This window comes from Pungitius pungitius, chromosome 16 (assembly GCF_949316345.1).
Source record: "Pungitius pungitius chromosome 16, fPunPun2.1, whole genome shotgun sequence".
Classification (NCBI taxonomy): domain Eukaryota; kingdom Metazoa; phylum Chordata; class Actinopteri; order Perciformes; family Gasterosteidae; genus Pungitius; species Pungitius pungitius.
The window spans coordinates 1418280-1441617 of NC_084915.1; the positions used below are offsets into that span (position 1 = coordinate 1418280).

Genomic DNA, 23338 nt, shown 5'->3' on the forward strand with positions numbered 1-23338 from the left:
ACATGCTATAAAACCTTTCCCAAAGACAAATGGAGTATGTTCCTTTTTTTGAGACAATGTCCAGTTTGTGTTGATGACAAAGACAAGAACAAACAGCCTCAGGAGCTTAGCTCGCCCATGGTTTGTTTACCTAGCACCAACTGAATGCCTTTATGTATACTGTATGGCACTGTGTATGGTTTATTGGAAAGACAATGACAGTAAGTCTTTTTCCTCCAGCGCCCTAAATTCACAGCCCCTGGGATGATTATTAATGTAATAATTAAACATTTATTGCCAACAGCACCTGCTGTCTCTCTCTCTCCTCTGGACCCCCGGGGACCCCATCACAGAGAGGGAGAGCAGGAGGGGGAGGGAGGGAGGGACACAGGAGGAGCCAGAGGGAGGGGTTGGAGAGCGGAGAGCAGCAAATCCGAAGGGGTCACCGTCACATCGCTGGATTCTTTCACACCAGCGAGAGGCTGTTCAGTGCGAAGCGGCAGACAGGGTGTGAAGTTATGTGATCCCACAACAAAAGGAACAAGGAGGACGGAACAATCCGATGCTGGGAAGGAAGCAGAGAGCATCACAGTGAGGGGGGGCCCAAACCCACTCTGACATCCGCAGTCAGCCAATCAGCTGAACTTTGACGTCCTTTTCATCTACTTTTTTTTATCGAAATAGATCATCTTTATCGTCAAAATGCATATTATTTTTAGTTTGTATTAGTCATTTTGAATCAACTCGGGATCAAGAGGACATCTGTTTGACTCTTAGTGAGGAGTATATATGCATTTGACAGACTGCGATCTTTAAAAGGACAGACAGACAGAGAGGCACGCTGAGACCCTCAGGGGACCGTGAGGGTCCCTCTGTGCGGCAAAGATGTTGCGCTACCTGATCAAGACCCTGCTGCAGATGAACCTGTTCACCGACACCATGCGGAACCCGTCCAACGGCACCGATGCGTTTTATAACAGCACCATGCCCTCCTTCAACGGCTCACTGCTCGACTGGGGCAACTTCAGCGGCTTCAACGGTAAGCGCAGGGACTCCACTCTCACACCCCCCACCCATCACTTAACCTCCCTTTGGTTTGCCTCTGCTCCCTCTTCCCCAAAGCAGAGCACTTAAAGGGTTTCTTGAGAAAACACCTTTGTTTGAGGTGTGTTTTTGCGATGGTGATGTGGAGTGTGAGATGAATAGATAAATCTTTGAAAATCAGACGAGGGAAAGCTGAGATCTGCTGCTCTCACACCAGATATCACATGTATAACGAGTGTGTAAGAACTCCTAGAAACAGCTCATAACCATAAGGTTAATAGAGTAAAACAATTGCTGATTTCACTATAAGGATAATTGATGTTTTTGTTCAAGGTAATCCATCCATTTATTTGGATACAGCAATCTACAGCATGACTTGTGTCCTTGTGCAAGGGGAATAAATAATCGCCTCATTATAAGTCTTCCTGTCAAAAACCTGTCCATTAGATGTTAGAAGCACGCTGGGATCAGACGCAGGCACAGTTTTTTGTGGGCTGTGAGAGAAAGGGACAGAGACGCCGTCATCCAATAACACGCTCAGTTGTGCCCGCTCGCTATGCTGCTAAATGAAGCCGTCTGCTGTGAGGCACGACGCACCGGAGCTGTCACATCTCCTCAACTTTTGGCACGGGCTCTTTGTCACTGATGGAGCTCACAGCAGCTCGTCCCTGCTGTTCTCCATGAGAAATTCCAGAAAGTTTTCCCGGTTTTATATGGTGTTTGTACTCCGTGCTTATTAACGCTGTAACGAGCAGTTCTGCTCGTGCGTGTGTGTGTGTGTGTGTGTGTGTGTGTGTATGTGTGCGGGTGCAGGAGAGTTAAGTCAACACATCACCTTGATGTCTGCTTTAATGAGCACCAGAGCTTTGTCTTCATGTCAGTGCATACCATTGTGCATTTAGCGACACACACACACACACACACACATTCACATGCACGTACACACGCACACACACACACACACACACACACACACACACATGTGCACATGCGTGCATGCACACACACTTGTGCTCATGCACGCACACATGACACACACACAGAATTGTCAGGTGTATCTGCTTTTGCTTATTTTCTTCCCTCCCTCCTTCTCTCCTTCCTTTTCTCTCTCTCTCTCTGCCTTGCTGTCTTCCTACTCCGCTTTCCTCACTCTCCTTCTCTTTATTTCTTTCCTTCCCCTTCCCAACTTCATTTCCTCTGTTATTTTTCTAGTTATTTCTCTCTCTGTCTTTTCCTCCTCTCCCTTCCTCCGTCTCTTCTTTCCTTCCTCTTCATCCTTACTCTTTTCTATTTGAATTCTGAGCCATTTTCTAAAATATCCAGCTGCTTCCCAGCTTGTGTGCATCGACTGGTTGGAGCCAGTGGCAGGGTCATTGAGTGTGTGCGTGCATGTAGGGAGTCAGTGTGCATTTGTCTTTTGATGAGTGGTCATGGGTGTGAAGGGTAGATGTGCTGATAACCAGCCTGCAGCAGCAGTGGTGCTGTGTGAGTTTATAGCTTATTTCAGTGTTCTCACTCTTGTATTTCTTTCTCCTTGCATCCCTCCTCTCATCCACAAGCTCTAATAGAGTGTAGATTGAGCGTGGTGTCGACTGTGAGGATCTATAGCGGCCGGATGATGAACTAAGCATGAGAGGCGAGGAGGAACAATGAATCTATCTGGTTTCAAATGGTCTCTCACGTGAGCTGCCCACAAACTGTATCTCCTCCCTATCTTAAAGCGCCATTTGCACATTCTGGGAGTGTAAACTAAGACGGGGTGGACGTAATAGTTCTACTAATCAGTGATCAATGAGACAAAGTATCTGTTGTTAACCAGTGTGAAGGAAATGGATTGATCGCATGGAGAGAATACACTGATATCTAACTTTCCAGATGCTGCAGAAATCAATACCAGTTTCTTTATATAGTATCTGACTATTTCACATCTTTGTTATTTTTTCTCAGATTTGAATTGATGCACCGCTTTTTTTCTCATAATTGAGATGTATTTCACCAACCATTATGTGCTGATTCATCAGTGTGTATATTTAAGTTTGTATGTGGGGGGTGCCGGTCAAGCCGTGGGCATCCAGGCGAGAAGCTCAATAGCAGGGCAGTGGGTGGACAGCTTGTGTGGGTCGACCTGGAGCTCAGAGGGAGGCTCAATGGGAAAATCAATGTGGCCCGATAACCAATTTGTGAAATAATGGACAATTTACTCAAACAAAGCACTATAGTGGACTGCTGGGCCACGGCAGGTTTATCTATTAGTTCTCTTACACCTTCTCTCTTCCTGTATCGAACCCTCTCTGTTCTCTCTGTTTTATCTAGTGATAAGGGGGTGTGGAGGTATTGCGTTTAGGGATAAGAGAGGTATGGATGCATTGCATTCAGGGCAGAGGGGGTTATATAGTTATCACATTAGGGATAAGGGGGGGTACGGGGGGGTTGCGTTTAGGGATCAGAGCGGTATGGGAGTATTGTGTTTAGGATTAAGGGTGCAGTGGCGGCTGGTCCATAGAGGGCAATGGGGCATGGCCCCACCTTGAGCCCCCCAAAAATAAAAACATTATAATGATTTTTAATTATATTAAAAATACTTTTTAGAAGTAGTCAATATGTCTCTTTGTGTTTTTTGAAACATGAAATATACCCAGTATTATTTGTAAATTAAGATATCTGCACAAAATATGTGCTTTTCTTGCACGTCCTCTCCGCATGTCTCAGCTAGGCTCGGGTCGTGACCCGATGAGGCGGGTCTAAAAAGCAGTTTAGCCAATCACTGATTAAAGTTAATGAGTGATATATCATTTCAGAGTCCTAAAATACATTCAGTTTTGGGCTCTATGTTGAGATGCTACACCGGTAGGTTTAGCTAGCTAGTTAGCTACGTGCTAATGCCGTGTTTGGAAGTAAAGGCTGGTTGACCGCAGTGATAACTCTGTCACGTCGCCGTGTTAAAGTTAACTCTGCTATCCAGCTGCGACGCACACGGGACTATGGCGAGCACACACAACCAGGACGTGAAAACAATTCATTGTGTGTCGTTTTGTGGGGCTTTTATAATCCATGTCTTTTTTCCCATTGAATTATACTGGGATGTTTACTGAAACTGATTGGGTGGCCCTACCAAAAAAAAATCCACCAGCCACCACTGTAAGATCCATTGCATTTAGGGATGGGGTGGATAATGATCCCATTTAGGTTTAAGGGGGGTACTGAGGTATTGCCCCAGTGGAGTCTAAGCTGAAGGAGGCTGCGTCTAAGGGAGTCAAACCCGATGACGATGGTCTTAAATACTTATGAAAGTCATATAGAAACCATTCATGCAGTTAAAAGAACAAAGATCTCTTCTCTCACACATCCAATTGTGGATGCAACATCTGACTGCATAATCAATATGTGGACCTGGGGGAACAGGTGCACTTGTCAGAAAAAGAGATATTTGGCTCGTCAACAGATTTTAATGGGAGCGCACATGCGTCATGCAAAAAGAGGAGCATGGACAACTTTTCTCTCTGCTGTGTAAACGCCCGGATTAGACTGGCTACTGTAAATTAATGAAATTGTTTACAATAATCAGGCCGGACATATAATTGGTATCATATCATTTCATATTGCTGTTAATGTAGGGGGAATATTTCGATAAATTAGATGCCAAAAGCCCAAATTTGAAGTGTATATAAGTGCATTTAGATACATCGTCTTTGCATTGAAGCAGCTGGAGATGTTGATTTGTGCTACTTTTCTGTGTTGTTGTGTGTGTATGTAGTGTAAATGATGGCCTCTAATGCAGCCATTTGTCCCATCGCAGGGGTCAAGTAGTCTCCCCTTTGCTCTCTTCACCATAGATCTGCCAGGAAATCATTAACGGTGAATATGTGTGTTCAATTATATTTTCCTGCTAATTACTACTAAATATTAATATATGCAAATCCCATAAAAGCAGCCTATACCCCCCTTGACGGATTTGTATTTGCGCAGAAGAAAGCAGAGCTGCCCGTAGAATCGGAATCGGTGCAAATCAGTATTTTATCATGCAGTCAAGCCTGCTCTACAGAAGGAAGGCTAGCACCAGGGTGCCCCGAAGCCCACCAGAAGCTCTGAGAGGAAGGTTTAGCTTTCATTACTTCCCCGTGTAGGGTGCGTGGTGCCGACTGTCAATTTGGAGCTGTGTGAATCCAGCCAGTACCTGCATAAAGCATGATGTAAACCTGGAGAAGTGGGTGCCTAGAGCAGGAGACGGAACAATAATGGTTACTACGGTTCAGACTGCTTCCCACTAGATCTACTCCATCCCTGCTGCTGTATTGCTTATTTATTCACTGAATTACCAGCTAGTAGAGATGCATTATTAATGTAGATTTCCAGGGAGCACTTGCAAAGCCAAACATCTTTGTTCATAGCAGAAGCCAAGAGATGGGAACCACTGGTTGTCTCCTCTCGTCCTCACTTTAGTCTGATTTCGCTAACACCAAAAGCCAGCCACGTGCACGGCCTTAACCCTGTACAGTGAGGTGGTGAATGCTCAAACCCAACCGAAATGCACACTAATTCAGAGTCACCAGGTACTCAGGCACAAACGCCGCCTCCTGTGAAAGTGTGACCTTGAGGCGGCGATCCGTCCGGATCATTAGATGTGGCCACTGGATTCATGTGTGAATCAATGGTGAGGAGTTCAAATTTATGCCATTGATCAAAGACGTGTTAACGTGTGAATCCATAAACATACTACAAAAGGTTATTCTTCATTGATTGTTGTGATGGCGGCGACTGTGGCGTCGCAACTGTCAGTCAGCGGATTGGCGTCTCTAGCGTCCATGTCAAAGTGTCCTGGGGCAATAAGACACTTGCTGTCCCAACATTGCTTCCATAGCTGTGACTACACTGTGTGAATGGTGTCAATGTTGGTGGCTGATGGGCAGGTGGCGCTGTGTGTCGTAGCTCCTGTTATCAGTGTGTGAATGGGTGAATCAAAGTACCTGTGTGCAGGTATGATAGCAGTGTTAAAGAGCTTTGAGTGGTATGTAGAATAGAAAAGAGAAATTCAAGTACAGTCTATTTAACATGGTGGAGGATTTCTCAGAAGATTAACTTTTTATTTAGTAATTTTTGTAAATGTCTACAAAGGGGAGCACTTCAAGTTCAACAATCAGACAATCAATGGCGTTCATCCTCATAACGTTTTTGAAGTGTTCACCAGATGTGTTATTCAGAATAAAGCTTGACTGATGTTGCACAGCTGTTATTTTACCACAGTATAAAACACTTTATTTGTTTGTTTGTGGTTTTCCGCTAAATAAATAACTGTCTTACCCACTTCACCGACTTCTTGTCTTTCTCCTCCCATTCTTTGCCCCTTTACCTCCTCCCCCCTTCAAGTAGCCTCCTTGGTTTCTTTCAGTTGAGGATGAATAACGTCAGGCGGTCCACGAGCGGCACAGTGAAGACAGTAATCCAATGATCCTTGGATCATCTCCACGTAGCTGCTATCATCTGGAGCCGCTCCATCACCGTTTCCACCAGACATCTCTGATGGGTTTATCAACCACAATTAAAATATGAAGCCCTGATTTGTAGCTCTAGCATGTTCCTCAGTTGAACCATTGTCCCCCATGTACCGTCATTGACCCATTTGAAATTCTGTTTCTGGAGATTGTAAAAGTTCCCGCATGCTGTGTGCACTTGGATTTTCTCCAAAACTATATTTTATTGCCACTTTATCATGGAAATAAAGGTACAGCACTAGAAATAAACTTTATTCTACTTTAGTTCCAAGCAACAAGAAGAAAAGAGAGACCTATTATGTGTGTACCTTTTCCTACAGTGCATTGCACACTTGCTCCCCCCCCCCCATTATCCATACTATGCAGAGTTATGTACATAACAGAGTAGGGATGGAAATTAGGCAGCATCTGTGATGGAATCGATTACCGGGGGGAGAAGGAGGGGGGAGAGAGACGCACGCGAGATGCTGCTTCCTAAGTAGCAGATAGTTGTATAACAGCTTCTTTGGGCTACTTCCCCCCCACACAACAACCTTTGCTGCTAAGCGCAGACAGATTGCATTGTGATGAAGCTGTAAGATTGGAGCTTACATTTAGCCATACGGTGCGGTACGGGGTCAGGGATTTCTGTCATGGATTTGCAAAAATAAAAAAAGTAATGTTTGGATCAGGGGGGACGGCAACTCCCTAGAATTCTAAGTCAGAGGGGCCCACTGTTTGTGGGAGGGAGAGCTGTGCTAAGCCTGTGGAGATGGGAGTGTGATAATGCAGCTTTGTTCCTGAATGACAGATGGTACGCAGAGAAGCTGACGGGACCTCTGAGCTTTAAAGGTTGGAAAATCAACATTCCGTTTATTTCCTCGTTCTCCTACAGCATCTTTTATTACCACTGCAGGTCCGATCTACAAATGACCTGTCAGGAGCTCCATATTATGAGATTTAATAAAGTTCTCAAGTGTGGGAAAATATATTGAAAAAGTTTCTGGTGGGCTGGATGTGAATATAAAATACAAATACTATTATATTACCAATGCAATAATTTCATTTTAAGTCCAATTTGCAAAAATCAGTGCTTTAAAAAAATGCAAAAGAACATCCACATCCACATTACAGAGGCAGGGAGGATAGAGGCCTGGTCCCACCAGTAATTTGAATGGAGAAATAAATGCATTTGGGTGAACAAATAGTTGTGTTGAGTTCACATTTTATTGACCAATTCACATCGTTAACATTTGAAGAAACAGAGACCTGGAGAGTAGAAAACATCTTTGTTGTCTCCTCCATATGAATGTTACTGCACCCCTTAAAGTAAAGGTCTGCAGGAAGCACCGAAAGTTTTCTCAATGTATTTCAATGATGAAAATATTAACAATGAATATTGATTATTATTGTCCTTTCTAACACTAGAACCAGTGGTTGCTGTATTCGGTCCTATAAATAAAAACAATGGGATGCTACTAGTACACACTGCATTAGACTCTTCACTCTAAAGCCGCACGTCCTTCCACAAACTTATTTCCCCTCTCCATAGTGACAGTAAGCCTCTGTCTTATGATGCAGCTCTTATCACAGTAGTAGACAAAATGTGTTACCATAACAACATAAAGAGTTTAAATTAAATGAAAACTACTGCATTCTCTAAAGGGGTCAAATTAACAAACGTCACTTTTTCAAACATAGTACTGTTGTCTCACACTGGGTGACTTGAATGTTCTTTGGAAATGAATGCCTTGGTGCAGGGGGTCATTCAATTACTTCAAATGGAAAATTCCCATGAATTCTGCTTTTTTTTCTAGCACAAAGAGGATTTTTTTGGTGTAGCCAATACATTTCCTAACGTCTTAAAGACATTAACATGCACAACACTTTAATCAATTCCATCAATGGAATCACACTATGCACGCTTGCACACTGCAAACACACAAGCTTTTCCCCTCAATCAGCGGCTCCCATAAAGCCCCCCGCACCTTCTACTCTCAACAACTCCGGCTTGAGTCTATTAACGAGGCCGGCTGCTCACGCACAAGGAGGAGGTCAGGCCAAATGAGGGGTTAAGTGTGCTCATGACTCGCGGGTCACCGAGAGAGGTCGTGACCCTTGATCCATCTACAACCCGCCCCCGTAACCCATCTTCATCTTCACTGAGTACGATGAGTTATTCCAATCAGTGCCATTAGTGATGAGGTGGTGTCACAGGTGTTGCATCACAATTATAGACTACTAGTAGGAAATGTTTAAGGTGGGAAATGTTTTTTTTATTATGTAAATTGATATTAGCATCTCATGGCATCTGTTCTTGTGCTTGTTTTGTTGGTGCAGTAAAATGATACTTGAGTGAACTGATTGTTATAATCTCCTCGATACACACACACAAACAAATTGCATAGGCCTACCTAAACATGTCAATGTCAATATAGAACATACACACAAGTGAAATCACAAAAGCCATATGTGTAAGCATGACAAATCTCTTCCTCAGTGTTGTTCTCTCTCTGAGGCACACACACACACACACACACACACACACACACACACACACAGCGACAGTAATACAGCAATCTCCAGAATCCATTTCACATCACAATCCCACTTCCAATTATTTTCTGAATCCATTGGTAGAAAAGAAACATACAATGACAACCCAGCAGTGTTCACACAATTGGCCATGCATGCCTATGAATACTAAAGCATAAAAGCACTGGGATACTGTGCACTATACCATATGTTCTCCCTCTCACTTGGAAAATAATGTTTCTCTGCATGCTAATTTATGGCTGATCATGCATCGGCGTGAGTGTTATGCAGTATTTTAGTATATGATCAAAATGAGTCATACCGTTTGCTTTCAATTGGCAAGCCCAACAGCTGGTACTTGGCAAAGTTCTAGAAAGCACTAACGAATGTAGTCCATCTTTTGACCAGCTGTGCTGAATGAACCAGGAGCACTTTGTCTGTTTTATTCTAATGCACACTTAAAAAAAACATACCTGCACACAAACTCATCATTGTAAACTAAAGTCTCGTGCTGCGTTGAAAAAATAAACTTCGTTATTGGTTAACCAGGATGCACCTGTGAAAAAAAAAAATGGAACCAATTAGATCATCTCAGCAATCAAAAGTTGAACTCTATCAACGCAATTCCGTTATTCTCTCCGGTGTAAACAGAAACAGAAAGGCATTGTTTAAAAAAACTGTTGAAGCAAGCAAGCAACTGCCAAATTTGAATTTGAATCCTCTATTTTTGGTTTACATTAGAATGGACCTCAGTGGTCCAACAGAGGGAGCCATGAAGTCATGCCCCTCTGCAGGAGTCGTGTTTTTCATTTGTGAAGTCACATGACACCATTGAATATGAAAGTACTTGAAAGTGTTTCATTAATGAGATTTTCTTTGCAGACTTGATCACAGTTTTCATTTCCCATTTCCCTTTATTCCCCTTGTTTCCTCCTGCCCCCCCTTTGCATCTAATTGTAGACGCCCTGGCTGACTCTCCTTGGAAATGAGACCATTGATTTCAGCGGCACTACAGTGAACAAATGAGGGCTAAATCACCAGCATAAAAATACTGCTCTTCTAATAGCAGTGTTAAAAAAGATCCATAAATGGACTCGCTCCATACCAGACGAATGCAGAAATTATACCCAGCATGCCGCAGCAATAAACCCATCCATGGTGTGATTTGTTCATTATTATTTGATGCATGATCTCAATTTATGCCTCAGTGTATCTTTCATGCAATGTGCCAATAATGATTCATTAGCTAGATTGTGTGTGTGTGTGTGTGTGTGTGTAGCTGACCAGGAAATGACTGAAAAAACACTAATTAATCAAGTCAACCTGTGACCCACATGACCCCCCTACGACGGTCATACACACGCGCACACACACACACACACACTGACTGACTCACACTAGGCAAACTAAAGTGTAAGTGAATTTACTTGAGAAATATTCTTGTCTTTGTCTGTTTCTCCTCATCTGTCTCCGAATGACAAGCATGGAGTGATCAGTACTGAAGTTCACTTTTAATTGCTGTGGTATAAATGTAATTATGTACTAAGAGTAATATCTGCAGGATATTGTAATTTTGACATTTATGAAAACGTTGCCTGCATTGGCCAAGGCCACATTCAGTCAAATTGGAAAGGCTAACTTTTGCCTAATTAAAGTGACTGTAGCCTCACAGTCACTTTAATTAGCTTCAGGAACGTCCACAAACATGTGTGAAGAAACTCCATCGCATGCACGCTACAGACGGCATCATGTAGATAAACCTGGAGCACTTCTATACTATCTTCCATGTGATTTGAATGCACCACTGACTCAGATACATCCGTTTCCCTGGTAAAGGCTTGGGCTGTATATTAGAAGAGACACACAGTGAGTGGTGTGAGTGGATCTTTATTTACAGCAGCACGAAGGGATCAACCGTGTCTCCCCGTGGAATGCCACTGTGGACTGTCCACACTCACAACCGGGGGACTGCAGAACCAGGGTTTAAATACTGACGTGGATCTGGTGTGTCAGTCAGCAGGGTAATCTGCTGGATTTTGTGCAGCTGTGGCCTCCATCACGGGCGTGGCCATGGGAGGCATCTGGGGGCCGGCAGGGGAGAACGCTGCACGTGGAATATCAAATCAGGGGATTGACACACACACACGAGGGGAGGGGATCAGGGGAAACAGAGGTGAATCGGACAGGCATCCTGACAAAGATATTGTAAAATATTCAGTGGCTGAAATGTTTGTTCCCCCTGCAGATGCTTTGTCCTGGCTCCCTAAAACAAAACAGAATGTGTAGTTACTTTGTCCTAGAACCAAACAAAAGGGCAGCATGACAGACGTATATCTGAGAGCAGTTTGTTTGCATGTTGCATGTCGTATCCAACTCATGGCCCAGCTCATTGACTTATCCAAATCCAATCTGGCAAGAGTTGCTGACTTTGCCGACAGAGTCATCCCACTCTGAGGAGTCAATGGCATAGAGGTCTACCTTCCTTCAGCTCCAGCAGACACTGTGACCAGGAGAGCCGATGGGAAGCTTTGACACATTGCTTCAAAGCCTCCAAATCTATTTTGAATGCTAGATGGCTGTGGAGGAGACGCTGAGGGGGGGAGGGGGGGGGGACAGTGGGTGATGACATTTGAAGACTATGTCAAACATGAACAGATGAAGAGTGAACAGAGTGATTTTGCGGCGCAGGGTTGTATTTCACAGAGTGGGGGGTGGGGGGTAAACACAGCATCATATGGGAGCAGGTGAGGGTGGAGGAGCAGAGGAGGACCAGCTGCACCGTCAGGCTACATTGTAGATTGGAGCTACGTAGCCAATTCTCTGAAGGGGCGAAAGCCCCGATGACTCCAATTTCAACCCGCAAGATTACTTCTCAGAAGGAGGGGGGGATCTTTAGAGGAAACACAGGGTTTCTCTTTGGCTTTATGAAGGTACCTGAGTAGTTTCAATGGAGGCAGGGACACGTAAAACCATCAGGGGAAATATTTAATTTGATACCTAGTTAAAAATATAAATAAAGGGTAGATGTTGCTATTTTTTAAATGACATACTCCCCAGAATCAGCATTCTTACAGCAAGTTTGATTTACACATTGCTATCTGCATTACATGGAGAAAAAAAAGGGATTCATTATCAATAACAAATGATTCTTTCAATCTGAGCAAGACATCATTATAAAAACAATTGATTCATGCACTTGCAGACTTTTGTGGATTGTAATCCAAATGTCACATTACAATATATTCTGAATAATAATTGCAATCAACTCCACAGATGATGCTCTTTTTTAAGTTAAGTTTTAAAGGCAAATAGAGAAAGCAGGTAGCAGAATCAATAGGAAGATGCACCGGACTTCATCAGTCGGAGATGTTTATGAAGATATTTCTTAAGCCACCCCCCCCCCGGTCAGGCTGTGGTGTCGATCACAAGAGATATTTAACTTGGAGCCTGACCATGACAGTTCTGAAATGTTATCAGTAAAATCAAACCCAAACAACTCCTCACAGATTATGGTTTACATAGAAAAGTAAACTTTGTTTAACCTTTTAGTCCTTTTCGGTAAAGTGGCGTGCTCTTTCTACTTGAAATTGGACGCAATGTAATATATCTGGCTGTATTCAATCTGTATCACAGCCCCCGTGCTGTGACTCCGATAGTGAGTGCACACTCTGGGCCGTGCATCCAGTAACCCGTACATGAAGAGAACCTCTGAAGGACGGCTACACACATCATCATCACAGAGAGGGAACCACACAGCCAGGATATGGATCGCGACAGCAGAACACAGCGACGACTCGCAGTGAGTGAAAAAGTGAGGAGGGGGGGGTCGGCAACAGGGCAACACGGGAGACTGACATTTTCGGGTACTTTAATAAGTGTATTGAGATTGGCAGCTCTGCACACCGCTCAGCAGCCTGATTACCATAAAGCTATTTATTAGGCTGATTTCCCAGGCTGAGAGCAACAGAGACCGGGGAGAGGAGTGGAAGAGGGGGGGGGGGGGGGACGCCATGAGGGAAGGCTGGCGGAAGGTTAAGGGCAAGTCGCCATGGAAACAAAGCGGGAACGTAGCGGGAAGTGGTTGAGAGTAGAAGACGTCCATTTTACAGGTGGAGGGGGGATGGAACAAGGGGTTAGAGGTCAAACCATCAGTTCCACTGGGCAGACTACCAAATCAGTGCAGGGACTCTGCGTTATAAAAGCAGATTAACAGTGCTCCATGAAAGGTAAATCAGCAGCGACAGGTGGAGCTCACAACGCCGCAGTCGAGCTCACGTTTCACATGCAATTAGCCTCATTAGCGCAGCTTCACTTACACAAACATGACTGTAATCCATGAGCACCCTGTTAAACGCATCAACACTTCATTAGCACTAATCAGGGTCTCGCTGCTGCCCACAGCCAGCGGGGGCCACTGACACATCGCCTGTCCACGCTGCTCTAAATACTGCTCACATAATGCAGAGGCACAGTGCTAAATGTGTGTGTGTGTGTGTGTGTGACAGCTCTTCTTTGCAGTGCAGCTATCATACTCCCCCAGAATTCTGTATGCACTGACATAAATGTAAATAAGTTGTTGCTGAGCAAAATTGTACACAGTCACAGAGTGAGCGGGGTGGAACTCACAGGAAGCCTCTGACTACTGCAGTCCGTGCATATGTTAACACGTGCACTTGCTGCATGCTGTTTCTATCCCTCATTACAGCTGGATCACTCCCTCCGGGACCACCAACATGTCACTCACTCATTGAGGAAGCAGCCTACAGGAATAGAGTTTGAGATAGATGGTTGATTTTTTCACTTAAGTCCATTAAATCAGCTCGTAGCGTTCAAGGTTAGACGGATGAGGACACTTACAGATATATCTTCATAGACAGCTCATTAGATTCTCTTATTAGAGCATTATTACACCCTCACATAGCAACGGTGCACCATAATCCCTACGTTGCATAATAATCATTATTATCATTACACTCATTCATTGTGCTCAGCCCAGGAAGCGATGATGAGGCTCACATTGGGCGTGCAGGTATGACGAGTACAGAAAAATAAGATATAAGTAATAATTAAAGTTGTTTTTCACTTATAATGATCAATCACATATTGTTTTGTGTGTGCTACTGCATCATTGTTAAATGTAATTATCATGCTATTATACCTCTACCACTTCATTCATACATTCCTGTGGGTTATTTTGAATATAAAAAAGATGAAAGAGCTGTGACTGAGTGATGGGTCAGAAAGCGGCCGACTAAAGAGCAGCTCACTGTTTACAGTTCTGCGGCCCTCGAGTCCTTTTTAGGCTTATAACTTATTTATAATAATCTGTGCCTCTGGACCTTTGAGGGAAGCGCGTTGCTGAAGCAGCTGCCCTCCTGGCCGGGGTTCGCAGCAGGTCACCATTAGTGTGCCAGGAGGTCAAGTTTGTTAGAATTATTCCTGGAGTACAGACAAAGGTTTTTGAAGACTGTGATTTTTGACAACATGGTATGATTTGGAGTCAAACCTGACAAGTTGCATTGGACAAAACCATCCAACAATACAGATAAAAACAGAGTCCTTTTTTTAATACATAATAAAATATATTTCAAGGATGCTATGAGACCACTATGTATCCGTACCAGTAATTAAAAAGCAGACTCCTGGCTACGATTCACTCATGTGTTGGTGTGATGTCATACTGTCTCTTACCTTTTAACATCGATGTCTGTTGTTCAGACCTCTGCTAAAGCCTTGCATTATCTCACTATGTTAATAAAGGGAAAATATTATATCAATATAACATATCCTGTCATAGTCAATGTTACGGCCAGTTTATCAGAAACAAACGGAACAGACCACATGACCTCGTGATGAAGTGGATGCAACAGGTGACGGTGGCAGAATGAGACAAACAGCCGGGGGAGGCTCACCTCACCCTCCTGAGGTCGTGACAGCAGTGATGTCACCGTCTGATGTCACGACTCGACCTTGAGCTGCGGCTGTGGTCACCCTGACGGGACGGGGCTGCTACACAAAGCCTGTGAGGTGGGTGTGAAGCGCGAGTCACCTCCAATCTACATAAGCACAACCGATGGCCGGCGGCCTGCTTCGTTCGCAGCAAACTGCAGATTGACTGACTTTGAGAATTATATGCAAAAAAGTTATTAGCAAACAGCGCTGTGGTTTTTAGGCACGACATTGTTCAAACAGATAGAAATGTTGTTGCTCTGAAAACAGAAGCATCCAGGTGGTAGCATGAAGGCTGCGCTCATTACAATTTTGGATGTAATTATATTCAAATAGAATTTATTAATTTGCTCATTATTTGATAAACTGCCTCCCTTCTGTCCCAATCTGCAGTTTCAAATAAGCAAGTGATAACATAATTTAATAAGAATGATCCTTATGCCTCTGTCAAGGTTAACTTACTTCAACCCAGCTCATTTGTTGCTTCTTAATAATAATAAAATAAAGATCAGGCTTAGCTCTCTATTAAACGTGTTGAGAGAGCAACACAGAGCTTTGATTTGCTCACATGATGCGTACATCGTGGTAGTGTGAGAACACAGAAAGAAGGAAGAGAAGATCATGCATAAGGAGAGAGGAGAGGAGAAGGAGTCTCCTTCGATTAGTAACTGCCCCCCTAGGCCCATTGACAGAGAGAGTGTGAGGGAGGCAGCAGAGGAGGGGAGGTTGTGCCCCCCCCTCCCACCGCTCACTTCTGCCCTCCCTTTATACCTGGAGCTTTGTGTTTGAAAGCGCTTTGGCAGTCCAAAAAGCCCACGCACATGAAAGCAAATGTCAGGGGGCAGAGGTGTGACGGAGCTCAACCGAAGCCGTCTGACTGTGAGACAACAAATCCACCTGGAGAACAGAGGTACATCCACACCACTGCCTTTCCATTTGAACACACCTATGTGTTTTCATATAGCAGCCATGCTACCTCTGGGTTTGGAGACCATGTTGGTTTGATGACTCTGAGATGGAGCTGGCTTCTTTGGAGAAATACCTGCTGTTGAGAACCTCTGGGAAAGAAAGTCCATTTAGTGGTGAGCAATACCAGTATAATATATTTTAACCCTCAAGACAAACAGACCAGTGATATGTACTCACACAAAGTCACACAGCGTGACTCATAGTTGTATGGCTCCCTCTAGTGGCATCAGAGGAAAACTCAGCCTCCTCACACCAGCAGCTAAACGGTCCCCCAAGTAATGAAGTGCTCATATTTCTACTTTACTTATTGATTTTCAGTAATACATTGTTCACTCAAAGAAAAATCAATCAAACCTGTATGGAGAATGACCTTTTTCCGTTTCTGCAAATGACCTCTGCTTCTTAGCTCAAACGCATTCATCCCTTCGTCGACAGCTTCTTACTTGTTTGACCATTTAATAGTTGAATATCCATCTGTTTAAGTCAGCGCTGATGAGGTACCTCCTGAATGTAAAGTCAGCAGAGGGGAAGAGGTGCATTGAGACTTTTACCCAGCCCGACCATCCTGTCTCTGCAGTACCTGCATTCGGCAGCAGATGTCAGCAGAGAGCTGCTGCACCGCAGCGGGATGCTGCTGCCTCGGGCTCCACTTCAACGATAAGAGATGGAGGATGGGACACAGTCATGATGCAGTTTTACTTCCAATGTTACAAATACAATAAAAAGTGATGTACTGTTCCAGACTGACACAGACACTCATCTGGAGTCTACAGGGTTTTCACAGCTGTCAGAATTCTCACGTGAGGGAAGTAGTCATTTTAAAAGGCGACCAGTGGTTGGGTGTAGGATGCAGGATGCAGGATGCAGGAAGGAAGGATCCAATCCTTCCTTCCATCTCCTTCTTCAACATCCTCACCTATCGTCGGTCTCCACTTCAACACAGAGCAGCTTAACGGAAGTCCTCCCCTTCTGCTATTGTCTGTTTGAGCTTCCACTAATGCAACTCATTCTATAGCAGCCCCCATCTATATATGGTTGGGAGGAATCTTATCACTAGACACTTCCTGTTTGTTACTTGGAGGTTAACACAAAATGAATGACTCGCCGATTCAGTGTGGAACATACTGTAGTCTGTACTTCTCAAGAAAAAAGGAAAAAATGAGAATCTAAAAATTCTTGGCCTTTCATTTTCTAAAGCCATATATGACCAATCAACTTGTTAATACATCTGTGTTCATAACACAGTATTAATGGCGCACCACATAAAGGTGAACATTCAGCAGCTACTTCCCTACAACCTTAGTTTTTGGCTGCATATGTTGAGCAAATACTAAATGAAAAAAAAAATATGAATCCATATAAATAACTTGCACGTGGGTAGTGTTAAATCTTGGTGTTAGAGATGATTTTTATTACCAACCAAACAGATTGTGTGGCGCAACGAAGAATGTTGTGTTCATGTTTGACCACCAGAGGGGGACAGAGACCTGTAATGCACATGTCATCGGCACACAGTCTGTATGGCTCCAATTGATCTGCTTCAAGTGGCTGAAATCTTTTAAAGCTCCTGGAATTTGAATGTTTTACACCTTCACAGTTTCCTCATGAACGTGTGGATTGTTGTGTTTTGTTTGGGTCATTGCTCCCCTACAGGCTAGTCCCACCCTCATATACGGACCTTCATCCATCACTCTCCCTGGCTCTCTGACGCGCCCACTACTCATCACTCATGGATATGTGTGTTTTGGGGCACTCAACACTGCGTACATGAAGCATAATGGCAGCAGATTGAGCGTAGCCTTGACTGGGAGACTCCTGGTTTCTCTGCTTCTTTGAGTCCTCTTTGTATTTCATAGATGTGTGTTCCTTCTGGCAATGTGGCTGTGATTGAAAAACAAAGCCAAACAAAGAGACTTAACAATTTAGACACGTAACATTCTGAGTTCCAGTTCCCAAAGGGTGGAGGAAAATGTTCCTGAACCTCTCAGGGCTGTTTCCAGGGATCCGTCGTTAGACCAAACCAAGTTCTCTCACTCTTCAGCCCGGAGAGCTCCTGGAGAGCTTAGAAACACTCGTAAAGTTTGGGTTCAATCACTTTTCCTGCTGCATCCTGACAGATGAAGAGCACATGTTCATACAGCAGCAGAAACACCGCTGAGCCCAAACGAGTCCTTTTAAACACTCGACCAGACAGTTCCTCGGTGGGAGGATTAAAGGAGAAAACCAACAGCTGGGGGGGGGGGGGGGGGGTTTCACCATGTAGACTCTCCAGGAGACAGGAAGTGTGGCAGACCTGAGACAAGTGACATGTTGTTGGCTCCGTACATTGCTCTGTAACGAGGGACGCTGGTATCCGATGTGCTGGTAATTTGCTTCGGGCGAGCAACATCTGGCATCCATGAGCAGCTGGGGGGGCATCCCCCTTCCTCAACCTCAGTCAATCAATTAGCTCCACAGAATCTGCCCCCACCCCACAGCCGTCCCACTTGCAGGTCTTTTACCTTTCTAAGTATAGAATCTGGGCCCTGAGCGGTTTGGCCCCCACCATGCATTGATTCTCCTCTGCCATTGATCTGTGTGCGATTGTGTGGGCTTGTGTTTTAGACTATGTGTGTGTGTGTGTGTGTGTGTTTGTTCAGTAAATGCATTGTGTGCTTCCGGGCCATCAGTCTTTAAAAGGTTCTTATTCTGGCAATGTTTTAAATGTGAACCTCTCAACAATCACTGCCTACTCTGCCTAAAACATGCAGTAGCGAGCTCGTATCTCCTCCTGTTTATTTATTATTTATGACATTTAGGAGCATAGGTTCAGTAGCACCATGTGCAGGTCAGGGTACCTTAATGAAATAGTAACGCAGCATGGGAGAAAGGGAGCGGTTCCTCGTGGCAGGTCGTGGCTATCGAGTAGGATAAGCTTGACACTTTTTTCCCTTCCCACAATCCTCATCACAATCATGTCAAGAAGGCGATCGATGCCGAGGCGATATAGTTCTCATCACGTATGCTGCTGATTTATGGCTGCTGTTCCTCTGCAGAACCCCCCCTCCCCAGTGAACAGCAGCTCATGCTTATAGGGGGCCAGGGTTCATGTGTTGCTGCTTGGTGTCAATCAAATGGTAAGAATAGTAACTTATATTCATACATATTACAGAGTTTACCAATGATATGACAGACAGAGCAAAGTGAACCTGAAGGCAACATAACGGGACAAAGTCCAACATCAGCAAGTCTAATCCATTCATTACTAAATGAATGATTAGATTAAATAAGAGCCGTAAACAGGAAGTAACACTATGAAGACAAAGGGCAGCATGCGTACGTACATCACAGCACCCATGGATTGATTAACAATAGAAAGATGGAACAAAAGCCTAAATAGCAGCAGTACTATGCAGTGACATTGTTCACTTTGACCCAATGAAAATAAAATAGAAGTCATGTGGATTGTTCTGCCTACCTTTATGGTCATTAAGCTTTGACAGTGGAGCTAAATGGAAATAATGAAGTTGATTGTTAAGTAAGATATGAATTGGTCCCACACCGACCTGTAAGCCCTAGCGGCTCACTAATGGAATGAAGCAGACCTTTTCATCGTGGTCAGCAGGTCTGATAAAGCACTGGGGGAAATGTTTGTTTGGACATTGCTCTTGGCATTTGATAAGGGATGGTAGGTTTAAACTGGGCGCTTCATAACCTGATTACCTGGAGTTTGTCTTCAGAATCCTTACAGCACAGACTTAAAGTGTAAATTTCAGATCACGATTATCACTTACAACCATCATCAAGCATTGTGTCGAGACGAGGAGAATCATCTCCAGCTCCCTGATTCGTCAATTGAATGTTGCTAATTGCAAATGAATTTGTCATTGTCTCTTCGGTAGTGATAGCCAGTTTTCTCTATAATTTGATTAGTGTTTTTGCAGTAATTGAGACAAATTGGACCTTCCCTTTGGACAATTAGATTATTCCAATCTGTCAAACCAGTAGGGGATCCTTTGATTGTTGACTCTCTTCCCAAGACGTAGTCTTCCCCATGAGCTGCCATGGCTCCTGGTAATATGGATGAAGAGAGGTTGTTAATAAGATATCACCTCATGATCAGCTGCTTTCCCAGCTCTTTATTATAAGAGAAAGTCAGATTAACCGACTTTATTTGATCATAGAGCCGATTAATCAGAGAATGTCCCAAAAAAAGACATTTCACCAGCACAAATGAAGAAATCTAGGCCTGAAAACAGTAGACTGCAAAACCAATGGGGGACATCATTATGCTATGGTCCACTTGTTATATACAGCCTCTGTGCTGCGCTGGCTCTGAGTTTCTGTAAATCGTCAGACTACAGCTCAAAGGCACTCGGGTTTGGGTCAGAAGGCATTGAGTAGACAGCAGACCGAGGACAGCCTCAGAGTCCACATTGGTGGACCCTGTCCCTGGGTCTCTCTGCAGGAAGCAGCCTGACCTCTGAGGAAATGCTGCTCTCAGCTTCAGATGAGCAGCTAAAGTGTAACATGGTTGCAGTGCTCATGTAGCTGCTAGCAGACATATGACGGACAGGCGACTGACTGACAGGGACGTTGATGCTCAATCCACATAAACAGCATCATTTCTGAACTACTGAGCTTTTCCCCTTCAAACCAGTTAAGCTCTCATTGTCCTAGCAGTGTGTATCTTTGTTCTGGCAGAACACACAATGCACAATCTGAAGACAATGTTATCTACAGTATGATGATCATTATCAAGTCATTATGATCATCTTTTCATGCTGCATTAAGTACAAGTTACTCTCAGTCTTAGAGTAACCCATAATCACATTACAATTATTTACAGCAGTATTTACGATGCATTATTGCAGTCATGCAGTTGGACAATTATACAAAAAACTATAATTATAATGTACAGTAGTCTGAGCAAAAAAATGTAGAGCCAGCAATTATGAAATATTTTGATACCTGACCTTACAAAGCAATACAAAATTTCCAGGAACTAGAATTATACAGCGCTATCAGCAGTTTATATGTTGATGATGAATTAAAGATATGGCTGTGATATATATTGACTACATGAACACTGTGTAATAATATCACCAGTTTTACTGAATCACCAAGTGAAACGAGTCCAAACATTTCTCCAGACTCATGATCTGTCTGCATCTGTCCAACAAGTCATCAGCTTGCTGCTCTGACTTCAGCCTACAGTACAGATCGGGGCCTTAAGAGCACTTAAGGCACTTAAGGTATATAAACTTTTCCAGCTGTTTATTCTTCCCACTGGTTTCAACTGCACCCTGCATTTCAAATCCCGTCCCCTCATCTGGAGTCTACAGGGTTTTCACAGCTGTCAGAATTCTCACGTGAGGGAAGTAGTCATTTTAAAAGGCGACCAGTGGTTGGGTGTAGGATGCAGGATGCAGGATGCAGGAAGGACAGGATGCAATCCTTCCTTCCATCTCCTTCTTCAACATCCTCACCTATCGTCGGTCTCCACTTCAACACAGAGCAGGGTAACGGAAGTCCTCCCCTTCTGCTTTTGTCTGTTTGAGCTTCCACTAATGCAACTCATTCTATAGCAGCCCCCATCTATATATGGTTGGGAGGAATCTCATCACAAGACACTTCCTGTTTGTTACTTGGAGGTTAACACAAAATGAATGACTCGCCGATTCAGTGTGGGACATACTGTAGTCTGTACTTCTCAAGAAAAAAGGAAAAAATGAGAATCTAGAAATGTTTGTCCTGCAAACACAGAGGTGGTATATACTATATACTACTGTATATCGGGTGTGGGTGCACAAATAAATCTGGGCTGATCACAGAAGAGAGACAGCGCGCTGAAATATTAACCAAGCGCCATCGGAACACCAGCCAAAGCCTATAAAATGGAGAATCTATTACGGGGAAGGCCGGAGTTGTCTGTGGAATTGGATTCAGTAACGGGGGGGGGGGCGTGATACTCGCTCACCGGATTTATTGAGAACTCATCGCATGGCAAAATTGAGAAGCCGTTCGATCAGTGGCTGCGAGAACGCAACCTTCCTAAGAAGCTGCATTTGATCAACTTCTTTTCCCCTGTTCCTGATGGCAGACACACTTCCTCAATTACATTTCTCACAATGCCTCTCTACTATTACTATAATTAGTATTATCGTGATGATTCATAAGAGCTTTTTGCTTTCTTTTACCACCACGGCTCGTTCATCCAGTGTTTTCTGGTAAATTAATAAATTAATCCAAAAAGTCTTTATAGTAAAAGCTATGAGAGTGCCTCAAAGTTGTGTAATGTGGGTTTGATAGCTATAGGACTGGGGGATGTGTGACCACAGCGGTGCATCGATCACAATGCTGAGGCAGATGTGATTCTAATCTTCTTTATTGAGTATTGTTGTGGGTTCGGTTGTGTAGTAATTCTGTCTTTGTGTGAGCCCACACATAAATTTACTCTAAAGCTCTGGTGATATCCTGCCTACCGGCTCTCTCTGACCCACCGGCTGAAGCAGCAAAAACCGGCACATGCATTACAGGCAGTGTTGGGAAAGTTCACTTTCCACATGAACTAGTTCAAAGTTCAGTTCACAAATTTTAAAATGAACTAGTTCAGTTCATAGTTCAAACTTTAATATTTCAACTAAGTTCACAGTTTCAACTAGTTCAGTTCTTTTTTTCCATATTTTGCTTCAAGCTATTATTTTTCAACATTATTGCCACAGCCCAGAACCACAGACAGCAATTATTTGATCAGTTTTAACACTGAAGCTATGCATCAGATTTTATCTTCATATCCAATTTTGAATCCTTATCCAACCAGGGTTACATTAGCATTGAGGGGACATTGTTGCTTTAATGTTGCTGTCCATTCACTCCACACTAGCAGCAGCTGCAGCGTTCACCCCTACAGTACATTCTCAAACACATGCTGCTTCAATGGTCTTTTTTAAATAAGGAATTATTATTATTAAAAACACGACAGTTATCATTAAGGTGCAAATGTTTGCAAAGAAAGGTCAGATTCCTCCTTCATAAAACTCATTTAAATTATTATACGCCGCCTCTTTGCTACACGCAGCTGTCCTCCATGCATTTCTTTTTGTTGATGACGCATGCGCGGTGCGACGCTGGAGGCTGGTGTTGCCAGATTTGGTGTTTTTTCCGCTACTTATTAAGACGCGTTCACCGTGTGTTTTCTATAGAAATCTGGCAACCTATTTGAACGATGTTAACCTGAAAGAACGCGCCGTTCAGACACCAGAATGAACGAGTTCACAGTGACGTTCATCGGGCATTAATACAGTACGTTCAGTTCACATTCACCCCAAAATATGAACGAGTTCATGAACTATCGTTCAATGAACGCGTTCAGGCACAACACTGATTACAGGCGCACCCACAACGAGGGCTCA

The 23338-nt window shown here is 43.7% G+C and overlaps 1 protein-coding gene across 3 annotated transcripts in view; it reads left to right on the forward strand.

The window, feature by feature from the left end:
- The first annotated feature begins 559 nt into the window (after window positions 1-559).
- Window positions 560-23338, forward strand: part of robo3 (roundabout, axon guidance receptor, homolog 3 (Drosophila)) — a 117425-nt gene continuing 94646 nt past the window's right edge. The window contains exon 1 of one of the 3 annotated variants that reach the window (XM_037467296.2): window positions 560-1018. In XM_037467296.2, the coding sequence (XP_037323193.2) occupies window positions 865-1018 (154 nt within the window). In that variant the 5' untranslated portion in view covers window positions 560-864. The remainder of the gene's footprint in view (window positions 1019-23338) is intronic. The other 2 variants (XM_037467295.2, XM_037467294.2) reach the window with 2 other exon arrangements.